The sequence below is a fragment of the Drosophila ananassae genome, chromosome 3R (genome assembly GCF_017639315.1).
Source record: "Drosophila ananassae strain 14024-0371.13 chromosome 3R, ASM1763931v2, whole genome shotgun sequence".
Classification (NCBI taxonomy): Eukaryota; Metazoa; Arthropoda; class Insecta; order Diptera; family Drosophilidae; genus Drosophila; species Drosophila ananassae.
In genome coordinates this window covers 16,527,242-16,550,671 of record NC_057930.1, presented here as the reverse complement: position 1 = coordinate 16,550,671, position 23,430 = coordinate 16,527,242, and the positions used below count along the sequence as shown (strand labels likewise).

General features: G+C 43.6%; 4 protein-coding genes and 1 long non-coding RNA gene across 6 annotated transcripts; 2 read left to right on the top strand and 3 right to left on the bottom strand.

Annotated features, from left to right (window-relative positions):
• Positions 1 to 3,479: 3,479 nt before the first annotated feature.
• Positions 3,480 to 6,200, bottom strand: LOC6497064 (alpha-tocopherol transfer protein). Of its 2 annotated transcripts, none has more exons than XM_014906026.3 (6): positions 6,044 to 6,200; positions 4,571 to 4,733; positions 4,406 to 4,500; positions 3,997 to 4,341; positions 3,758 to 3,936; positions 3,480 to 3,698 (listed from the first exon to the last, which is right to left on the bottom strand). In XM_014906026.3, exons 2-6 carry the CDS (start codon positions 4,704 to 4,706, stop codon positions 3,581 to 3,583), a joined length of 873 nt encoding a protein of 290 aa, XP_014761512.1. In that variant the 5' UTR covers positions 4,707 to 4,733; positions 6,044 to 6,200; the 3' UTR covers positions 3,480 to 3,580. The 2 variants fall into 2 exon arrangements, with proteins under 2 accessions (XP_014761512.1, XP_001962821.2); XM_001962785.4 differs by lacking the exon at positions 6,044 to 6,200 and adding an exon at positions 5,014 to 5,134.
• Positions 6,201 to 7,694: 1,494 nt separating this feature from the next.
• LOC6498438 (DNA topoisomerase 2) lies at positions 7,695 to 13,838 on the top strand. The gene is made up of 5 exons (XM_001962786.4): positions 7,695 to 7,958; positions 8,782 to 9,384; positions 9,444 to 9,867; positions 9,926 to 12,948; positions 13,008 to 13,838. Exons 2-5 carry the CDS (start codon positions 8,815 to 8,817, stop codon positions 13,359 to 13,361), a joined length of 4,371 nt encoding a protein of 1,456 aa, XP_001962822.1. The 5' UTR covers positions 7,695 to 7,958; positions 8,782 to 8,814; the 3' UTR covers positions 13,362 to 13,838.
• Positions 13,839 to 13,899: 61 nt separating this feature from the next.
• LOC6497063 (ran GTPase-activating protein) lies at positions 13,900 to 16,257 on the bottom strand. The gene is made up of 5 exons (XM_001962787.4): positions 15,930 to 16,257; positions 15,190 to 15,871; positions 14,617 to 15,115; positions 14,395 to 14,568; positions 13,900 to 14,331 (listed from the first exon to the last, which is right to left on the bottom strand). Exons 1-5 carry the CDS (start codon positions 16,033 to 16,035, stop codon positions 14,002 to 14,004), a joined length of 1,791 nt encoding a protein of 596 aa, XP_001962823.1. The 5' UTR covers positions 16,036 to 16,257; the 3' UTR covers positions 13,900 to 14,001.
• Positions 16,258 to 16,417: 160 nt separating this feature from the next.
• Positions 16,418 to 17,361, top strand: LOC6498439 (deoxyuridine 5'-triphosphate nucleotidohydrolase, mitochondrial). Its single transcript, XM_001962788.4, has 3 exons — positions 16,418 to 16,477; positions 16,535 to 16,644; positions 16,705 to 17,361. The coding sequence occupies exon 3, from the start codon at positions 16,705 to 16,707 to the stop codon at positions 17,254 to 17,256; it is 552 nt and encodes a 183-aa protein (XP_001962824.2). The 5' UTR covers positions 16,418 to 16,477; positions 16,535 to 16,644; the 3' UTR covers positions 17,257 to 17,361.
• Positions 17,275 to 17,906, bottom strand: LOC123257437. Its single transcript, XR_006507516.1, has 2 exons — positions 17,656 to 17,906; positions 17,275 to 17,590 (listed from the first exon to the last, which is right to left on the bottom strand). It is a non-coding gene; the product is annotated as an uncharacterized LOC123257437 (long non-coding RNA).
• Positions 17,907 to 23,430: the final 5,524 nt, after the last annotated feature.

The window sequence follows — 23,430 nt, the reverse complement described above, 5'->3', positions numbered from 1 at the left end:
TCCGACGGACTGGGGGGGATTAACCGGGGTAGTGGAACCATCGGAAATCCACAAGGAAATCGTAGACGAAGTCTGGTCAGGTGTGAGGAGCACTTCAGCCTATTACAAAAGGGTTAAAGGTGTGCAAATATTTGTTTGCGGCCAATTAAAAATATTTTTAATATTCGACTCGAGAAGTCGGTGTTTGGTGGTAAGGGGTTATCAGACACGTGCTGGAAAGTTTATTTATATCGTTTATTTGAACTAGATTCTCAAGCCTAAAAGTATGCAAACAAAGATGCCAAAAGTTCACCATTTGTTCAGAAAACATAAAGATGGGATTTATTTCTCATGTTTATTTACAAATATGATCTACCTGGGAACTTTAATACTCATATTTTAGTCGTTGTATTAAGATCTTAGCACTCTACGACTTATCCTTTCTCATTTGCATTCCTTGCGAAGGACCTCCCATTGTCTGCCGCTTAATCCAAGTGCAAATATTTGTACGCGATTCTTTTCAATTGCATTTCAATTGTTGACGAAGATGACGATGTGGATTTGTATGTTGACGTCAATAATGGTTTCCTCCCGCATCCATGTGAACGCATTTGACAATGTTTATTACGCCGGATTAGGCAGCATTACAACTTCCCGGCGACATGGGAATAAAATAAAAAGGCGTTCGAACTTGGTCGCAAGTCTGGCATGTGGTGATGTGATTGATTGCTCCAATTCTATCATGGTGCCGCCACTTGCCACACGCTCTCCCCCACCCCCAGATCATCATCCCTCAGAAGTGTGGTCGTGTTTTATCGCAATAATTTCTGGCAAATCAAAAGCAAAAAATCAATTTTGAAAAATACAAATAAGGGACCAACTTCGTCCTCTTTGCATCCTTCTACAGGCCTCAAACCGTCTCATTTAACTGCACATCACAGCACGAGTGCAGTCTCCCCTGGAGGTCGCCGATGACTCGGGTGTAATGACATGAGAAAAGGACTTTCCGACAAAAACAGAGTCACAATCGATAAAGCTTACTATGTATGTGGAAAAATATAATCTTCTGCTGGAAAATAAATGGCTTAAAACTATTTGTTTTTAAGTATTATACATCCTTTTGAAAAATAACCCACAATTATTTAACCGCACACCCGACTTTGATCTCTCAATCCCACATAATCAACAATGATTTCCTTTGGCGCACCCAGTCCCAGATTCGATTGTGTAAGGAAAATATATTTCGCAGCCATTTATCATCTTGGGTGGTCGTTCGCTGGGCAAACAGCACGCGTCCTGCCGCAGGATCGGTCCTGCGGTAATCGGTGTCTGCGACACAACAACAATGTCCATAACGAGGCGGTATTTATGCGGCTTACACCTTTGCCTCGGGTCGGAAGCTTCTTCCGGAGTCAACAAATTGACAGCAAATATTTCAATTATTCTGCCTTCGGCTTTATTTATGGAATTTAACCCTCCAACTTTGGAGATGGACTGACCCTGCTGGAACCCGTTCGGACTCCGCTTGGTAGTTGTTTACAAATCGCTGGACATAATTTATTTGCTCCCATTGTTTTGCTTTTGCTTTGGCTCAGCCTGTCAATCGCTGAATGATAAACTGCTTTCAGTGATAAGCCAGTGTAATGGCACTATGCGGAAGGGAGGAGATCTCTTTCGGGGTGTGAGTGAGGGTTGCAGTAACTACTGGTCGGTCACCCTTGTCGGCTCATTAGGAAGCAATTATTCGTTTAGGGTTGCGAACCCACCCCACTCCTCCTGTCCCAGACTGGAAAAATTGAAGGTCAGGTACCCTGGCGGATGTCAACGACTGTCAGTTTGACACAGCCAACTGACAGTTGACAGCGAAGGATACGCCCACAAGTGTGTCGTCAGGATAATATGGCTAATTTTTCGATGAAACTGGAGTTGGGTGCGAAATGAAGGAGTTCTTAAAGATAATACAGATAATAATAATTTTCGGAAATAAAATGAAAAAAAATAATAATAAAATCCAATCCAGATAATCCATAATTGAAATGATAAATTAAAGAAGAAAATAATAGCAATAATAATAAATAAATAAACTATATTATGCAGTAGCATATACTTTATAGTATAAAGTCTATAACAATCCTATCATGTTACCAGATAAGGTAAAATTTCTTATTGTTCTTTACCAATAGAAAGGAAAACGAATCCCTGTCACATGATAGCCCTGTTAGACTCCCTTTTCTTTACTTTTCAATAAAATTCGAATAAATTCAGTTTGCCAGCCATAAATTATGTCCAGTTTGGAATCGACACGGCATCACACACGTGTTGCCAGAGGCCAGAAGTCAACTAATAACGGGACAGCGACCGTGCCTCCCAAATGTAGGCTATGGGATATGTGTTTTTTGTCTTTCCGCTTTGTTTTTTTCTATTTGGCTCTGCCAATGCCACTGTTACTGTCCCCCCATAAATATTTGTGCAATAAATTTTTTAATCTTGTCGCTTTAATCGCACAAATGTCGCTGCCTTTTATACGCACTCACACACAGGCACCGGACACTGGCAGCCCAGAAATCCCCAGTAGCCACAGTGCCGAAACCTAGACCCCTCGGTAGCAAAATCAATTTCACTATCGTTTGAACAGAGGGCGAAGCACGGACATAGGAAAAAGATGGAAAGAGTGTAAAGAACTTTCAATACCCTGCAAATAATGTTTGTTTAAAAAAATAATACAGTTCAGTTGGAGCAGCAAACCTTAGGCTAGCCCTTCCCATTATAAATAATTGTATTTTAAACATATCAAGTGTAGAATTTTCCGAATAATAAGTATATTTATCTGGTATTCCATACGTTTTTTAGCGATTGTTTGCAAACTGGACGCAGACGGGAACGACTTCCGGTGGCAGGGGATGATGATGGTGGGTCATACGGGATTCAATAAAAAATATCAAACATATTTGTAACGGTCAGAAGGAGTGTCCTTCCCTTGCCCTCTCCGACATCATGGCATCCCTCTCACATCCTGTCGCCAGACGAGAGTGCAAACATATTTATGGCCGCCAACTGCATTTTATGCGTTGTCCAACACTCAATTACCATAACGACGAATGGTTGTTTCGCTCTGGCACCTACACCCACGCACACACACAACTCATACCACTCATACACATACCACTTTGCATACAAAACGCATAAAACGAACATGGCCAAGATGTTCGGGCTCGCTGTTTCCTTGACCGGAACAAATTTTTTCGGTTAGACAAATTTTTTCGGTTAGACCATTTGATTCGGTTAGACAAAATTATTATTGCCCGTTCACAGACACAGATCTGAGTTTTAGGGATTATGTGGCCGGCAAATGTGCGAAATATAAAATTTTATGTTGGATCTAACCTCGAATTGCTATAACCAAACCTCAAATAGGACATCAACTTGGATATAGATTTCTCTTTTATCGTAAGAATCTCAGGTATTATGGCATAAAGGATAATTTAAAGAAAATTTTGATGCATGTTTCCCATTCATCTTATTTATAAAATCTAGTGAGAGACCATCAGTGCCAAATGGAACAAAATTTTATAAAAATATTAAAATAAATTAAAATTGAGTCCTAGTCAAAAATGAAGCCCAATTGTTCCATATCCTTTTGGACATTATTCGAAGAACACTGCTCCTTCAACATATCCAGCCAGAGCGTGTAAGAGTAATCCTCGTGCAGGCCACCATAGCTGATAAAGGAATCAAGTTGTTTGAGAGTCACAGGAACTTAAAATAATCGCAGACTTACCGCTTGGGAAGATGCTCCGGATTGATGTGATTGTGCAGGGAACTCATATCACTGCCATGGATGTACAGCTTTTCGCGCATGGCGGCATTGAGGAAGGGTTTAAATATCTTGAAAGCGGCATTAAACACCCAGTTCTGGTTCACAATATGAAGTGCGGAAGTACGAATGGGCATGGAGGTCTGAAAAGAAACTTGAATTAAATAATGTTAATAATTATAAAAATTAGAATATTATATTACCACAAGCAGAGCAATCATTTTCTGCGCCACACTAGGACTCAGATGGAGTAGGTGTTCGAAACCCAAATCTTTAAGGTCGAATATTCCAACACCACCCACAATCTGAGAGATCGGTTCCAAGCTGCCAAGCTCTTGCAGAATAATAGTAGCCCGGAAAATATCATCGACAGTCACTCGATTGGGTCGCCACAACCCGAACCGGTATATGAGTATCCTGTGGCCATGCTGATCTCGGTAAGGCGTCACTGTCAGGATGTCGGATTCTCCAACGTGGCGTAGGTCCAAGGGGCGAACCTTTTCGTAGTAGGATTTGTTGTGTTCCCGGAATTTGTAGTAGCTGCACAGCTGTGAAAAAATATAAAGTTGGATATATAGAATATAAAGATAGTTTCTTAAAAAGTATACTCACCAATTTATAGCTGTTCTCGATCTTCCAGTATCGGGCTCTCAGAAACTTTTCCAGATACTTGTCATCATTCCGATGGGGCTGGCACTCGTTTCGCTCTGCGAGTTTTTTAAGGTGTTTCACAAAATATTCACAAAATATTAGAAACCTATAGCTTGGCAGACTCACCTATAATGTAGCTGCGGAACTGCTCAATGGTCTGACCCTTGGAACTCTGACACTCGCCCTGTTCCTTGGCCAGTCGCCGGATGTGCTCCGGAACCTCCTCCTCGGTGACGTTCAACTTATGCTCGATGGCGGGCATAGTGCGGGGATTACTACTGATGTTCGTCTGAATAGAAACAAATTAAACCGGGCCATGTAAATATTTGTTATTAGTTAGTCGCGTAGAATTCGCACAGGTTTCTCAGGGGTTTTTCACACAACACAGGTAATTATACAAAATAAATAGAGTTTCGTCTCGTATATGCATAGAACGACCTCACGTGCCTCAGTATTAGCCACTATTCAACTTTGACATTGGCATTTCTATATCATATATTATTTATATAAATATTATAATATATTCTCTTTTTTAGTGGAGTTATAGAGATGTTCGATTTTTCGGTTACCATTTGATGAGTTGCGATCCGATCGGCTTCAAGTCTGAAACTGAGCCCCGGGACGGAATGAGGCCAAATGTTCCCAGTCCCATGCAAAATGTTGTTTGTCGTTACACATGTATGGGACCATTAAATATTAAGTAGAAATCGAACAACAATGGACATGACAGAGTTTTGCGATAGCGGCTAATCAGCCGTTAACAGTCTATCACAAAAATTCAGTTACTTTCTGACTGCAATTAATATGAATTCAATTTTTATTTTAATTGTATTTATAAATTTTTTTAGAAGTATTCTGTTTAGAAATAAATATTTTATAAATTTGTTATCCATTTAATCTTGAATAAAATAAAATAATGATACTCTAAACTTAAAAAATATAATATAAATATTATTAATTAATTAAAAAGATAGAAAACTAAAGAAACTACTTTGGATGCCTACTGTAATTGTTTGTTTCCGTCCCATCATCCCCATCCCAACTTTGGCCAAGTCACAGACCCAGCCTCGCCCTCGTCTGATCCCCGCAACTGAAACGATTGCGTCGTACAGGCCCCGGGTCGCTGATAAGCGGGTAAAGCAAATCGTCAATTCCTAATCAGGTTGCTTGGGGTTCGGTGTTGCAGTGTTGCGAATCCAACACGTACTCCGCAGATTACGATGATGACACCCCGATCTCAAAGTGCAGCACCCAAAATACACAGCACGTGGGTAGATGTGCAAAGTGCCTGGGTCAATATTTAATCATATTTACGAATTCCGACTCATTGCAATGTTTTCACGCTTTTCTGGGGGGTGTAGCCCATATTTTCTAGCGATAAACATTTAAAGTGTCGCCTCGCCCACCCTTCGCCTGTCTCACTTCTCGGGTTCAAATGTTAATGAACCCCCTCGACACTATTCTCCCCCACGCAACGATAATTAGAAGAATTACTATCTCAATTGATGTGCTAAATTATAAGCAATTAGTTGTGAACCCCATCCGTCGGGCAACACCTGATTTATCACCCCATTAGTTCGGGGTCTCCACTTGCATTACCAGGTAATACTACGATCCGAGTTGTGGTTGTTTTTTCCGATCCGAGATTACCGGCTATCACGCTTATTTAGCTTACGGCCCGACGCGTAATCCGAGTCAACAAAGATCGCACTCAGCTGGCACAAGTGGTATCGCAGAAGTTTGTACTTAAACTGAGCTTCAGATGCTTTAGAACAAAGCAATTTAAACGCCCCAAGCTCAGGCCAGAACTCTCAATGGATACTTCCGAGCAATAATAACTAGAAAACCAGTAAGGGGAAAATGAGTAGCCAGCATCACTGAGCAGTTTTTACACCCGGTACTCGTAAAGATCAAGGGTATATTGTATTCGTGCGATCGAATGTTACAGAGGAAGGATATTAAAAATATCCACAAAGATCCCAAAAAAAAGGTTTTTCTCCCAAATATCGAGAAATGTTATTCTTAAGGCTTTTTCGAGCAATCTGGAAACCTAGAAGTATGCAACTAAATACTAAAAGAATACCGGGAGAAAGTGAGAAGTAACGGGTATCGAATCCTTTTTTGTTTAATCCAAGTGTTAAACTTTACTTTATTACTATATTTATTATTTATAATTAAAAGAATAGGTAATTCTTTAAACAATTTCGTATACATCCCTAAACTTTGAGTAAATTGAAACCAAAGTCCATATATTTTTTATGGAGATGTTTTTTTGAATATTTTTATTTTGCATTTGAATGTTTTTCCCAGTTACGAGGTATGTATGTAATTTACGCCTAAAATTCCCCAACAGAATAGGGTACATACTGAAGTACAAAGAGAGATGCTTGTCGAACAAAAAATTATTTGTACTGTGGATGCGGGATACAACTCTAAACGTGATCTGCTGATGGACAAGTTCAATGAGCCCTGTGACGTCAGGCTGATGAAGGGTATATTCTTGCCCTCCTACGCTTTCAACAACAGAACAAAACTCGAAATGCGTTGGTCCAGAATGTTCCTTAAGTAGTTTTTGCGCCAATAAAAGACAGGTTTCTTTTTAGCAAAATAATTGTAAGAGGAGAGTGTCGATGAGGGGCCTGCCCATTATGACATCTTGTTGGGCAAGGTCAGGCAGCTAGTTGGAGGAAAGCTAAAACCTGTTCGCGTTTAGCCTTTACAATCAATTTTTTATGAGTAATATTACCAGGTGGTTAATTGAAAAGTAATTTCTGCATATAAATTATTTATCTCTAAATGTTCTTATTATTTTTTCCTCATTGATTTAAAATTATTAAGGCTTTCTTCTTATATATTGATTTAAAAAAAAAAAAAGGAAAGACAATAACAGAAAATGCGTTATCAACCATTTTATAAAAGCATTTAAAATGTCTGGTAATCTACTTTATTTTAAAGATCTGTACGCATCGAAGAAAATCATTTTTAAATTTAACGGCATCTTAGATGTGCTGCAGACATCTGGCAACGGTGTAAGGAAAAAAACTCGCATAAAAAGAGAGAAATCTTTCAAAAATATATCATTTTATAGAAAAGGTATAAATTAAGTAAAAGATAGAAAATTGAATTTGGCGCTGGAATTGTGTTTCGGTGTAAAATGTAAGGTAAGATGTATGTAAAAAATGGTCTCTACAAAAAGGTTATCGATATATTGATATATTACAACAACCCTATCCTTGCTGTCGATATTTCGATTTATTCCCTACTGGTCACTCTGATCGTCTGCTTTTTTTGTTGTCGGCTTGCTAATCCTCGGGTGGAAAATATAAATGTTTCAATATATTAACTCGGTGTAGTCACTAAACACTTTTGTAAGAAATCGGCCAGGCGCAAGTAATTAGTGATTGGAGTGGTGCGTCAGTTCGTGCATCGCCTGCAAATTTCGTTTTTGCCGCCCATCGGTTGTCGGCGGCATCCACAGAAGGCGACTGGAAAAAGTGTGCAACTTTTAAATCAGGTAAATAAACTCAATAAAAAGGAATCTATCATTATGGATTATAAGTTAACCCATACTACGTGGGTCAGTTCCGCAGTACCCGACACCTCGCGTCCGCAAGCGTCGTTCGTTGCAAATTAAAAATGGCGCTGCCGGTATAGAGACGCATTGCGGATTTAAGGCCAAGAATATAATAATTCCTCGTGCCCCCAAGCCATACTTTAAGAATAACCTACTCTAGTTCAAAGGTATAACTTAGAAAATGTCTATGATTATGTTTATTTAGGGCTGCTCGTGCCGGAAAATATAACAAATCGCACACACTCACACCCGTGCCCAAGCGCACACAGACACAAAAGCCGGTCGAAAATGCCGCGAAAGTAGGGGTGTCGCAAAGAAAGGGCCTCTAGGGGTACAGTAACAACACCAAAAATATTAGTTTACATTTTAAAACTATTTCTTGATTGTAGATACATTTTCATAAAGGGGTTTAGGTGTTCCGGGCGTCAGCAATTATTATCTTTTCATTGCGCGCGCGCGCGTTTTATTTATTTTTTTTATGCTTACTGTACTAGATACAGTAGACATTCCATAAGGTATCTTTTCAAGGAAAGTATTTTTTATTTTGAAAAGTGAGAAGCTGATAGAAAGAACAAAGTGGGAAAGTAAAAAAAAATAATAATAATAATTTCGAAAAGTAGTTACTACTGTACCAGAGAAACCAAGAAAAGAAGTTAAAAAAAAAGATTTTAAAGAATGAATTCCAACAGTGATTAATAGCTAGCACCGGAGGCTATAACTTGGACTTGATTTCGGAATACTAAACATGGTTGTCCATTTCTAGTTCCAGCAAAGGCACAAGAGCAGCGGCAGCGTCATGGAGAACGGCAGCAAGGCCTCTGGCGGGGCCATGTCCATCGAACAGATGTACCAGAAAAAGTCCCAGCTGGAACACATCCTGCTGCGACCGGACTCGTACATTGGCTCTGTGGAGTACACCAAGGAGCTGATGTGGGTGTATGACTTTGAGAAGAACCGGATGGTGCAAAGGGAGCTCTCGTTCGTGCCGGGTCTGTACAAGATCTTCGACGAGATTCTGGTCAATGCGGCGGACAACAAGCAGCGCGACAAGTCCATGAACACCATCAAGATCGACATTGATCCGGAGCGAAATGTAGTGTCCATCTGGAACAACGGCCAGGGCATTCCGGTTACCATGCACAAGGAGCAGAAGATGTATGTGCCAACGATGATTTTCGGCCATCTGCTGACCTCCTCGAACTACAACGACGACGAGAAGAAGGTCACTGGCGGCAGGAACGGCTATGGTGCGAAGCTCTGCAACATATTCTCCACCAGCTTCACTGTGGAGACGGCAACGAAGCAGTACAAGAAGAGCTTCAAGCAGACCTGGGGCAACAATATGGCGAAGGCCTCCGACCCAACGGTATGTGTTTAAAATATCATTTCCAGAGAGCTCCTTCTCAATCTCTTTCCTATCTACAGATCAAGGACTTCAACGGCAGCGACTTCACCCGCATTACATTCAGCCCCGATCTGGCCAAGTTCAAGATGGAGAGTCTGGAAGAGGACATTGTGGCTCTAATGTCTCGCCGCGCCTTTGACGTGGCTGCTTCTACGAAAGGCGTTGCTGTGTTCCTCAACGGAACTAAGCTGACGGTGAAGAATTTCAAGGACTACATCGATCTGCACATTAAGAACCAGGACGACGACGCTGGGCAGCCCATCAAGATCGTCCACGAGGTGGCCAACGAGCGCTGGGAGGTGGCCTGTTGTCCCTCAGATCGCGGATTCCAGCAGGTCTCGTTCGTCAATTCGATAGCCACTACCAAGGGTGGCAGGCATGTGGATCATGTGGTGGACAGTGTCATTAAGCAGCTCATCGAGGTCCTGAAGAAGAAAAACAAAGGTGAGGAGATCATACTTTGCACTCTTTAAAGTTTACTTATATCCAATAATTTCCCCAGGTGGCATTAACATCAAGCCATTCCAAGTGCGCAACCATCTTTGGATCTTCGTCAACTGTTTGATTGAGAACCCCACATTCGACTCTCAGACCAAGGAGAACATGACGCTGCAAGCGAAGAGCTTCGGTTCCAAGTGCGCCCTCTCCGAAAAGTTCATCTCCAACATGTCCAAGTCTGGAATTGTAGAGTCTGTCCTGGCGTGGGCCAAGTTCAAGGCGCAGAACGACATTGCCAAGACGGGAGGACGGAAGTCGAGCAAAATCAAGGGCATACCCAAGCTGGAGGACGCCAACGAAGCCGGTGGCAAGAACTCGATCAACTGCACTCTCATCCTAACGGAGGGAGATTCGGCCAAGTCCTTGGCTGTCTCCGGCCTGGGTGTGATTGGCCGCAATTTCTACGGAGTGTTTCCGCTCAGGGGAAAGCTGCTGAACGTCCGAGAGGCCAACTTCAAGCAGCTCTCCGAGAACGCCGAAATAAACAATCTTTGCAAGATTATTGGGTTGCAGTACAAGAAAAAGTACTTAACCGAGGACGACCTAAAGACATTGCGCTACGGCAAGGTGATGATTATGACTGATCAGGATCAGGACGGGTCTCACATCAAGGGCTTGTTGATCAACTTCATCCACACCAACTGGCCGGAGCTACTGCGCCTGCCCTTCCTCGAGGAATTCATTACGCCGATCGTGAAGGCTACCAAGAAGAACGAGGAGATCTCGTTCTATTCGCTGCCGGAGTTTGAAGAGTGGAAGATCGATACGCCCAATCACCATACGTACAATATCAAGTACTATAAGGGTTTGGGTACTTCGACCTCCAAGGAGGCGAAGGAGTATTTCCAGGACATGGAGCGCCACCGAATCCTCTTCAAGTACGATGGCTCTGTCGATGACGAGAGCATCGTGATGGCCTTCTCGCGCAAGCACATCGAGTCCCGAAAGGTGTGGCTCACCAACCACATGGACGAGGTGAAGCGGCGCAAAGAGCTGGGACTTCCGGAGCGATATCTTTATACCAAAGGCACCAAGCACATCACCTACGCGGACTTCATCAACCTGGAGTTGGTTCTCTTCTCTAACGCCGACAACGAGCGCTCCATTCCCAGTCTGGTGGATGGCTTGAAGCCCGGCCAGCGCAAGGTCATGTTCACCTGCTTCAAGAGAAACGATAAGCGCGAAGTGAAGGTAGCCCAGTTGTCCGGTTCAGTGGCCGAGATGTCGGCCTACCATCACGGCGAGGTGTCACTGCAGATGACCATCGTAAACTTGGCCCAGAACTATGTCGGCTCGAACAACATTAATCTGCTGGAGCCCCGAGGTCAGTTCGGTACTCGGTTGACGGGCGGCAAGGATTGCGCCAGTGCTCGTTACATTTTCACCCTGATGTCCCCGCTGACCAGGTTGATTTTCCATCCGCTCGACGATCCGTTGCTCGAGTACCAGACCGATGACGGGCAGAGGATCGAGCCGCTGTGGTATCTCCCTATTATTCCCATGGTTCTGGTGAACGGAGCCGAGGGCATAGGCACTGGGTGGGCCACCAAGATCGCCAACCACAACCCCCGTGAGATAATGAAGAACTTGAGGCGAATGATAAACAGCGAGGAGCCAGTGGCCATGCATCCATGGTACAAGAATTTCGCGGGACGGATGGAATACGTATCGGATGGTCGGTACGTGCACACTGGTAACATCCAAATCCTTCCCGGGGATCGGGTGGAGATCACTGAGCTGCCAGTGGGCGTGTGGACACAGAACTATAAGGAGAACGTCCTGGAGGCGCTGGCCAACGGTACAGAGAAGGTAAAGGCGGTGGTATCCGAGTACAGAGAGTACCACACGGACACCACAGTACGATTCGTGGTCAGCTTCGCTCCCGGCGAGTTCAACCGCATCAGGAGCGAGGATGGAGGATTCTATCGCGTGTTCAAGCTGACCTCGTCGCTCTCCACGAACCAGATGCACGCTTTCGACCAAAACAACTGTCTGCGTCGCTTCCCAACCACAATGGACGTCCTAAAGGAGTTCTACAAGCTCCGGCTAGAGTATTATGCACGCCGTAAGGACTACTTGGTCGGGCAACTGACGGCCCAGGCAGACCGACTCAGCGACCAGGCCCGCTTCATTCTCGAGAAGTGCGAGAAGACACTGGTGGTGGAGAACAAGCAGCGGAAGGCCATGTGTGATGAGCTTGTGAAGCGCGGCTATCGCCCCGATCCTGTCAAGGAGTGGCAGCGCCGCATCAAGATGGAGGACGCCGAGCAGGAAAACGACGATGAAGACGAGGAAGCTGAAGAGGCGGCTCCCAGCGCCAGCTCGAAGGTCAAAAAGGAGAAGGATGCCGATCCGGAAAAGGCATTCAAGAAGCTAACCGATGTCAAGAAGTTCGACTATCTGCTGGGCATGTCCATGTGGATGTTGACCGAGGAGAAGAAGAACGAGTTGCTGAAACAGCGCGACGCCAAGCTGGCCGAACTGGAAAATCTTCGCAAGAAGACTCCAGAGCTTCTTTGGTTAGACGACTTGGACGCCTTGGAGCAGAAACTGAACGAGGTGGAGGAGAAGGAGAGACTCGAAGAGATGGGAATCAACCTCAAGACGGCCAAATCGCTAAAGAGCCAAAAGGGCGCCACCACAGCTAAGGGGCGTAAGGTAAAGGGATCGGCTGCCCCGGGCGCTGGCGATGTATTCCCTGACCCCGAAGGCGAGCGGGTCGAGTTCAAGGTTACCGAAGAAATCATCAAGAAAATGGCTGCAGCGATGAAGTCGGCGAGCGCCAAAACCACAAAGGAGCCAAAGGAACCCAAAGTCAAAAAGGAGCCGAAGGGCAAGGGCGCTGTTAAGGCGGAGCCCGAGGAAGAGGTGGATGAGTTCGATGCCCTGGTGGAGGGAGGCTCGAAAACGTCTCCCAAAGCCAAGAAAGAGGCGGTCAAGAAGGAACCAGCCGAGAAGAAGCCGCGCCAGAAGAAGGAGAACGGTGGAGCCCTCAAGCAGGGAAAGATTGACTTTAGCAAGGCCAAGGTAAGCGATGTTATAAATGAAAGTCATCCAAAAATCTCACATACTCTATTCATTTTCAGACCAAGAAAGCGACTTCGGATAAGAGCGACGATGAGGTTGCCCCACGGGCGGAACGTCCAGGACGGCGAGCGGCCAGCAAGAAGATCGATTATAGCTCCCTCTTCTCCGACGAAGAAGGTGCCGGCAACGTGGGCTCCGACAACGGAGATAACAGCGATGCTGGTGATGGCGGCGATGGTGACGATAGCGAGTCATCCCCCAACAAGCGTCCAACCAAGCGAGTTAGGGAAGAAGACAGCAGCGGTGGACCGAAAAAGAAGTCTGCTCCTAAGAAGCGGCGTGCCGTCATCGAAAGCGATGAGGACTCCGATGTCGCTTACGTCGATGATGATGATTCTGATTTTGAATGCTGAAGAGCTAAACTACACGCATAATATAGTTTCTCAACTCATTTCTCGCCTAATTCTAGAAAAAGAATTTAGCAAGAAACGAGCGATCGCAATCGGCATTATAATTAGGAGACACTAGGACCGAGGAGGCATATACATTAATAAGCATATTCGACCGCTCCAATTGTTAATAATTTCACACACCCCTCCTCAATCACACCCAATATTTCTCGTCTGTTTTATTCTATTCTATTTGTGTTTGAATTTAATTTTTTAAAATATTCACTTCGATACATTCATTTATTGTTTCTGATATCTGTGCCAGAGCTAAGAGTCTATCCACCAATAGGAACTTCTATTTCCGTATTAACATGTTTTATAAAAGTAGTCTTAGGCCCACAACTTCATGTAAATAAATTAACTTTACCCAAAAATACAAATGGAATACATTCTTGTAGTTTATATAAAACATATTACGAATAAATGGTGGATGCCAAAGTACATTTCCCATCTAAACATTTTGAATTTTCAAACGAACTATTCAAATAAATAAACATATTACTTGATTTTAAATATATTTATATTCTTCACCAAAAAAGCCAAGATTTGGAACGTTTTTTATATAAACAATCTCTTTGGAGCGGCTTGGATGCGGTTGCATAGCCTAGATATCATTATTTTCGAGAAAGATTTTAAATGTATTCTTTATGTTGTCGTTGGCGAACTGCGGCTTCTTGAGGACCTCGCTCAGAGCATAACGGCAGCTCTTCACGTTGTACTCCGACTTGAAGGACTCCTCGGATCGCAATAGCTCCAACTGTTTGAGGACATAGTTAAGCACGCGCTTCTCCTGCTTAGTTTTTATGGCATAATCGAAGGTTGCTTGGTATAGGGACTCGGCCAGTTCTAGGGCTGGTTTCGAAGACTGCGCCAGATGGGCACACTTTAGGGTGGTGAAGACGAGCAGCAGCAAGTGATTATCATCAGTGAATTGCTGAAAATCATAAACAAATTGAATCGCTGGAAACTACGGATTATTAAATCATAGATCACTTACATTAATAATGCCTTTAAGGGCTTGCAGTTTGTTTTCCTCGTCTAGCGCGTCAAAATCTTTCTGTGAACAGGGCTTTTGGCTGAGAACGAATTCCTCTGGCGAGCATTTGTTGCTGATAGTCTTGTTGATGGCAAAAGTATCGCCTGCCTTCGAGTTCGTTGTCTCGTTAAAGAGCTAATAACTTTATTAATAAATTAATAGTAAAAAAAAAGAAAAGCCTACCTTGGTTGTGAAGGCGCTACTGGTGACGTATGCCGTTTCCTCGGCATAATCCTCTTCGTTTTCATCGGCTTCTTCGGTGGTGTCATTGCCATGATCGTGATCATCGGTTTCCTCCTCCTCTTCCTCATCGTAATCTTCTTCCAGTTCGCCGGCTTCGCCTTCGCCCTCGCCTTCCTCCTCGTCGTCGTCGTCTTCCTCTTCATCTGTGGAGTTGTCTTCCTCGAACGGTTGCAGGGCCTTAGCGTTCGGCAACTTGGACATTTCCGCAATTACCTGTTCGCAGCCATCGCTTCGAAAGCAATTGCCATCCAGGTTTAGGTATCGGAGTTTCGGTTTGTTCTTCATGGCGCCCACCAGTACCAGGCCGCCGTCGCTGTTGATCTCATTGAAACTCAAGTCGATGGACTCCAGTTGTTCGTTAGAGGCTTCCAGGGCTTCACCTAAATGGTAGGCGCCATTCGTCTTCATCAAGCAGTCGCCAAAGTTTATTTCACGCAGCCTGCAATTGTTTAAAGAGCACAGTTAGTACATTAAACTAGTAGATAAACTAATAGATTTCAACAACCTACGCACATAGTTAAATATGGCAGTACTTCGGCGAGTTTAGCCGCTCCCTTGGGACGCAGGATATTATCATTTAAGTTGAGCACGCGCAGGTGAACGTTCTCCTTGAAGGACTCGGCCAGGGATATAATACCCTGGTAAAATATAGAGTTCTGAAGCAGAACTATTTCTTCCAAGGTCTTTAGTGTTCGGAATGCATTCGACATTGCCTTGGCTCCCGTGTTCTCGAGTCGATTCCGACCGCCAATAAAGACACGTAACTGCAGAGGCGATCCCGCCTTCTGGGCATTGTCGTGGAGGTCGATAAGTGCCTTGGACAGCATAGTACCGCCCTCGGGACCCAGTCCGCAGTTGAAAAGATGCAACTCCTGAAGGGAATAGCATACAGGCGATCGCAAAAATTCCTCCAGGCCACGCATGCCGTTCGGGCCCAATGCATTGTCGCTAAGGTCAAGAACTGTGAGCTTGGCCCCGGCCGCAATCAGACCCGCTCCTAGGTGGTTCAGAGCAAGCGGGATCTCGGTTTTGAGGCGCCTTGTGAAGAGGTTCTTCCACAGCGCCTTACGGAATTCCGGGTGCTTTTTTAATGCCTCACCAATCGCCTCGGCCGCCTCCACTCCAAGTGTGTTGCCATCCAGATTGAGGTAGTGCACTGTTGTCTGCTTGTTTAAGGCGTCCACTACATCCTGGACTATTGGGAAGAGCGTGCTTAGCCATTTTTAAAGTTAGCGTCACTCTGAACAACTCACCATCTTTTGCCGTGTTCCAGGTGAGCGATTTGTCCTGGAATGAAATTCCTTGTTCCTCGCCCAGCTGGGCTGCCATGCTAGCGAAGTTGAAGGTGGTTGCGGTCATGGTCGGTTATATATATATTTCTATTAATGTTATTTTCTTTCTTTTCTGGGACAATTACAGCCGGTCGCGAAATTTTAACCTCGCAAAATTAGGCGCTAGAAAATGGCATTTATTGGTACTTCGCCGTCAATACGAAGGTCACACTGCTTGCGATAGGTTAATAAATATCGATATATTTTAATAAAAACTTTAAAACCACTTTACGGATTTAGTTTTTACACAAGTTTTAAATGTTCGAAGATAAATAAATATCTTATTTAAAAAATATAGTAAAAAATATACGTTATTTGGAATTTAACAGCTGGTTCACAGCATGTGGGATCTTTGTTTTGAGGTGCTTCGTAAAGCGGAAATTTTCTTGCAATAAATAGCTTCCTAGCTTGGAATACAAGGGACTAACAAAAAAAAAAACTTAAAAATTTTTTAACGATTTTATACTTGGGTAAGTTTCTTGGTGGCAGCCAATTTTGAAAAACCGGTAAATTAATAGTAAGACCAGCCACTACAAGCTAGCAGCTGCAGAAACAGCTGTTGAGACCGCCAAATTTTTGCAAAAAATGTAATGAAAGCCGGCGACGCCGCGCCATTTTTCATTTCCAAAACTTGCAAGTAAGTGTTAAGTTCATTTAATGAGCTTTCCAATTAAATCACTCATTGTGTTCCTTGTAGATGCCTTCACCCATTGCCGACGACATTCCAGCTGCCAAAAAGATGAAGATCGACAAGTGCGTCCTGCGATTCGCCAAGCTCACAGAACAAGCCCTGGAGCCGGTCCGTGGATCCGCAAAGGCTGCAGGTGTGGATCTTCGCAGTGCTTACGACTTAGTTGTCCCTGCCCGTGGCAAGGCCATCGTCAAAACTGACCTACAAGTCCAGGTCCCAGAGGGTTCCTACGGACGAGTGGCTCCGCGGTCTGGTTTGGCGGTTAAGAACTTCATCGACGTGGGTGCCGGAGTGGTAGATGAAGATTACCGTGGTAACCTCGGCGTCGTTCTATTTAACCATTCCGACGTGGACTTTGAGGTGAAACGCGGAGACCGCATTGCTCAGTTTATCTGCGAGCGCATTTTCTATCCAGAGTTGGAGCTGGTCGATAAGCTAGAGGATACCGAGCGTGGAGAAGGAGGATTTGGCTCCACCGGCGTCAAGGATCTACCGCAAGCCAAGGCGCAAAACGGCAACGGGGAGAAGGTGTCTGAGCCTGAGCCTGCATCTGTTTAACTTTAAATCATCTTAGTATTAAGCGAAATGTTCGACATTCGGCTCCATAACAGGGACCTCCATCTAGTTCCAAAATCCATAAAGTTCCAAAAGCATTGAAAACTATCCACAATTTTTGTTTTGGGTTATGCATCCATACATTTTTCATAAAGTTAAAGCGAATACCCCAGAAAATATACAAAAAATATTTTAGACTTACCTGGGAGGCTCCGACTTGCTGATCGTGTTTGTGGGTCTCTGGCGTCTGGAGGGTTGGGTGGTGCTGAGTGGAGGTGGTGGTCAGGTCACCATCATGGGTAACCTTCTGTAGGGTGTGTTTCTTCGGAGGAGTCACCTGGGGGACATGATCTTTGTAAGAAATTTTCACGGCTTTTTGTGGATATCTAGTATATAACTAACTCTTTCTTACAGGCTTTCCAGTGCTACAGCTAGCTTTCGTCGCATCCCTTGGTCCGGCTTTCATGATGGGCTCCTCCTATGCCGGCTGTTGTCGTGTCCTTGTCGTCGTCGTTTTCTGCACCCTATGCATGGGGTCATCTGGGATGCATTGGGAATTTCGCAAACTCGTATCGACTGCTTCATTAGCACCTATTTGGCAGGGACACGTGTTACTGGTCATGAAATGTTTCCTTTTTAAGTACAAATATATGATTGACGTCACGGACTTTTGTGGCTGAAAATTTTTCAATTTTTGGCCGCTACCAGGCTCGGAGTACTAGGCGAACAGAAATGGCCAGTAGGTCGATTTCGATTTTTGAAAATGTTTTTTGTGAATATCTCGGCCATTTCGCATCCAATCCTGGATTTGGATGGCTCAAAAAATGCGGAAAAAGAGTCTCCACCTGCATGGCTAAAAAGTATTGGTATTGGCCAAGTTAACACCGTGGGAAAAATGTTTTTGGCCAAACATTTTGTTTTTGATTAGTTCCTTAGCTTATATCTCGGGAAATCCATAACCGATTTTGGAAAAGAATGCCATATCAGAGTCAGGACTTTAAGGTCCTTCGAACTTCATCAAAAGTTCTTGCATCAAAGGACGTTTTATCCTTGAATTCGAACAAAATCGAATGTATTTAGTATTCACTATCGGGAAAATTTTTGTTCAAGGATATGAAGGATATTTTGGTGGATATCGAAGGACATTAAAAATCTGATCTCAATATGGTACCCCGCTTCCAGATCGGTTGGGAAATGGCCGAGATATACATAATCGAAAAAACAGTATCTTAGAAAAATATTTGTTTTGGGCCCATTTTAACTTCCCATCGGTGTTAACTTGGCTAAGACCAGATTGTGTTGGCCACTCGACGCGCCTTATTTTTGCGCTTTTTATGACATATCACGATCCTGGATTCGAAGCAAAATGGCCGAGATATTCACATAAGACTGTTTCAGAAAATAGAATCCACCTACTGGCCATTTCTGTTCGCCTAGTCCTCCGAGCCTGGTGGCGGCCCAAAATTGAACAATTTTCAGCCACAAAAGTCAGTGACGTCACGGAATAGGCTGCGATCCGTGACGTCACCACTTGGTGGTATCTTGGCTGGAGTGGGCTGTGTCTTGGCTGAACCGGTTAACCGTTTAAAGTCACCGGTTGATATTTAAATTTCGCGGGGGCGGGCCACAATTTTGAATTTGAATATTTGAAAAAGCCCGGGTAGGCGCGGGCGGGATCTATTTTTGAATTTGAATTCAAATGTAACGGATCTAAATGTGGATCCTGTGTGGGACATATGTGGATCCTTTAGCCAAGACACCCCCCAGTGTGACGTCACATGTAGAGGTTCAATCCGTGACGTCACGGACTTTTGTGGCTGAAAATTTTTCAATTTTTGGCCGCTACCAGGCTCGGAGTACTAGGCGAACAGAAATGGCCAATAGGTCGATTTCGATTTTTGAAAATGTTTTTTGTGAATATCTCGGTCATTTCGCATCCAATCCTGGATTGGGATGGCTCAAAAAATGCGGAAAAAGAGTCTCCACCTGCATGGCTAAAAAGTATTGGTAATGGCCAAGTTAACACCGTGGGAAAAATGTTTTTGGCCAAACATTTTGTTTTTGATTAGTTCCTTAGCTTATATCTCGGGAAATCCATAACCGATTTTGGAAAAGAATGCCATATCAGAGTCAGGACTTTAAGGTCCTTCGAACTTCATCAAAAGTTCTTGCATCAAAGGACGTTTTATCCTTGAATTCGAACAAAATCGAATGTATTTAGTATTCACTATCGGGAAAATTTTTGTTCAAGGATATGAAGGATATTTTGGTGGATATCGAAGGACATTAAAAATCTGATCTCAATATGGTACCCCGCTTCCAGATCGGTTGGGAAATGGCCGAGATATACATAATCGAAAATACAGTAACTTAGAAAAATATTTGTTTTGGGCCCATTTTAACTTCCCATCGGTGTTAACTTGGCTAATACCAGATTGTGTTGGCCACTCGACGCGCCTTATTTTTGCGCTTTTTATGACATATCACGATCCTGGATTCGAAGCAAAATGGCCGAGATATTCACATAAGACTGTTTCAGAAAATAGAATCCACCTACTGGCCATTTCTGTTCGCCTAGTCCTCCGAGCCTGGTGGCGGCCCAAAATTGAAAAATTTTCAGCCACAAAAGTCAGTGACGTCACGGAATAGGCTGCGATCCGTGACGTCACCACTTGGTGGTATCTTGGCTGGAGTGGGCTGTGTCTTGGCTGAACCGGTTAACCGTTTAAAGTCACCGGTTGATATTTAAATTTCGCGGGGGCGGGCCACAATTTTGAATTTGAATATTTGAAAAAGCCCGGGTAGGCGCGGGCGGGATCTATTTTTGAATTTGAATTCAAATGTAACGGATCTAAATGTGGATCCTGTGTGGGACATATGTGGATCCTTTAGCCAAGACACCCCCCAGTGTGACGTCACATGTAGAGGTTCAATCCGTGACGTCACGGACTTTTGTGGCTGAAAATTTTTCAATTTTTGGCCGCTACCAGGCTCGGAGTACTAGGCGAACAGAAATGGCCAATAGGTCGATTTCGATTTTTGAAAATGTTTTTTGTGAATATCTCGGCCATTTCGCATCCAATCCTGGATTGGGATGGCTCAAAAAATGCGGAAAAAGAGTCTCCACCTGCATGGCTAAAAAGTATTGGTAATGGCCAAGTTAACACCGTGGGAAAAATGTTTTTGGCCAAACATTTTGTTTTTGATTAGTTCCTTAGCTTATATCTCGGGAAATCCATAACCGATTTTGGAAAAGAATGCCATATCAGAGTCAGGACTTTAAGGTCCTTCGAACTTCATCAAAAGTTCTTGCATCAAAGGACGTTTTATCCTTGAATTCGAACAAAATCGAATGTATTTAGTATTCACTATCGGGAAAATTTTTGTTCAAGGATATGAAGGATATTTTGGTGGATATCGAAGGACATTAAAAATCTGATCTCAATATGGTACCCCGCTTCCAGATCGGTTGGGAAATGGCCGAGATATACATAATCGAAAAAACAGTAACTTAGAAAAATATTTGTTTTGGGCCCATTTTAACTTCCCATCGGTGTTAACTTGGCTAAGACCAGATTGTGTTGGCCACTCGACGCGCCTTATTTTTGCGCTTTTTATGACATATCACGATCCTGGATTCGAAGCAAAATGGCCGAGATATTCACATAAGACTGTTTCAGAAAATAGAATCCACCTACTGGCCATTTCTGTTCGCCTAGTCCTCCGAGCCTGGTGGCGGCCCAAAATTGAAAAATTTTCAGCCACAAAAGTCAGTGACGTCACGGAATAGGCTGCGATCCGTGACGTCACCACTTGGTGGTATCTTGGCTGGAGTGGGCTGTGTCTTGGCTGAACCGGTTAACCGTTTAAAGTCACCGGTTGATATTTAAATTTCGCGGGGGCGGGCCACAATTTTGAATTTGAATATTTGAAAAAGCCCGGGTAGGCGCGGGCGGGATCTATTTTTGAATTTGAATTCAAATGTAACGGATCTAAATGTGGATCCTGTGTGGGACATATGTGGATCCTTTAGCCAAGACACCCCCCAGTGTGACGTCACATGTAGAGGTTCAATCCGTGACGTCACGGACTTTTGTGGCTGAAAATTTTTCAATTTTTGGCCGCTACCAGGCTCGGAGTACTAGGCGAACAGAAATGGCCAATAGGTCGATTTCGATTTTTGAAAATGTTTTTTGTGAATATCTCGGCCATTTCGCATCCAATCCTGGATTGGGATGGCTCAAAAAATGCGGAAAAAGAGTTTCCACCTGCATGGCTAAAAAGTATTGGTAATGGCCAAGTTAACACCGTGGGAAAAATGTTTTTGGCCAAACATTTTGTTTTTGATTAGTTCCTTAGCTTATATCTCGGGAAATCCATAACCGATTTTGGAAAAGAATGCCATATCAGAGTCAGGACTTTAAGGTCCTTCGAACTTCATCAAAAGTTCTTGCATCAAAGGACGTTTTATCCTTGAATTCGAACAAAATCGAATGTATTTAGTATTCACTATCGGGAAAATTTTTGTTCAAGGATATGAAGGATATTTTGGTGGATATCGAAGGACATTAAAAATCTGATCTCAATATGGTACCCCGCTTCCAGATCGGTTGGGAAATGGCCGAGATATACATAATCGAAAAAACAGTAACTTAGAAAAATATTTGTTTTGGGCCCATTTTAACTTCCCATCGGTGTTAACTTGGCTAAGACCAGATTGTGTTGGCCACTCGACGCGCCTTATTTTTGCGCTTTTTATGACATATCACGATCCTGGATTGGAAGCAAAATGGCCGAGATATTCACAAAAAACTGCTTCAGAAAATAGAATCCACCTACTGGCCATTTCTGTTCGCCTAGTCCTCCGAGCCTGGTGGCGGCCCAAAATTGAAAAATTTTCAGCCACAAAAGTCAGTGACGTCACGGAATAGGCTGCGATCCGTGACGTCACCACTTGGTGGTATCTTGGCTGGAGTGGGCTGTGTCTTGGCTGAACCGGTTAACCGTTTAAAGTCACCGGTTGATATTTAAATTTCGCGGGGGCGGGCCACAATTTTGAATTTGAATATTTGAAAAAGCCCGGGTAGGCGCGGGCGGGATCTATTTTTGAATTTGAATTCAAATGTAACGGATCTAAATGTGGATCCTGTGTGGGACATATGTGGATCCTTTAGCCAAGACACCCCCCAGTGTGACGTCACATGTAGAGGTTCAATCCGTGACGTCACGGACTTTTGTGGCTGAAAATTTTTCAATTTTTGGCCGCTACCAGGCTCGGAGTACTAGGCGAACAGAAATGGCCAATAGGTCGATTTCGATTTTTGAAAATGTTTTTTGTGAATATCTCGGCCATTTCGCATCCAATCCTGGATTGGGATGGCTCAAAAAATGCGGAAAAAGAGTCTCCACCTGCATGGCTAAAAAGTATTGGTAATGGCCAAGTTAACACCGTGGGAAAAATGTTTTTGGCCAAACATTTTGTTTTTGATTAGTTCCTTAGCTTATATCTCGGGAAATCCATAACCGATTTTGGAAAAGAATGCCATATCAGAGTCAGGACTTTAAGGTCCTTCGAACTTCATCAAAAGTTCTTGCATCAAAGGACGTTTTATCCTTGAATTCGAACAAAATCGAATGTATTTAGTATTCACTATCGGGAAAATTTTTGTTCAAGGATATGAAGGATATTTTGGTGGATATCGAAGGACATTAAAAATCTGATCTCAATATGGTACCCCGCTTCCAGATCGGTTGGGAAATGGCCGAGATATACATAATCGAAAAAACAGTATCTTAGAAAAATATTTGTTTTGGGCCCATTTTAACTTCCCATCGGTGTTAACTTGGCTAAGACCAGATTGTGTTGGCCACTCGACGCGCCTTATTTTTGCGCTTTTTATGACATATCACGATCCTGGATTGGAAGCAAAATGGCCGAGATATTCACATAAGACTGTTTCAGAAAATAGAATCCACCTACTGGCCATTTCTGTTCGCCTAGTCCTCCGAGCCTGGTGGCGGCCCAAAATTGAAAAATTTTCAGCCACAAAAGTCAGTGACGTCACGGAATAGGCTGCGATCCGTGACGTCACCACTTGGTGGTATCTTGGCTGGAGTGGGCTGTGTCTTGGCTGAACCGGTTAACCGTTTAAAGTCACCGGTTGATATTTAAATTTC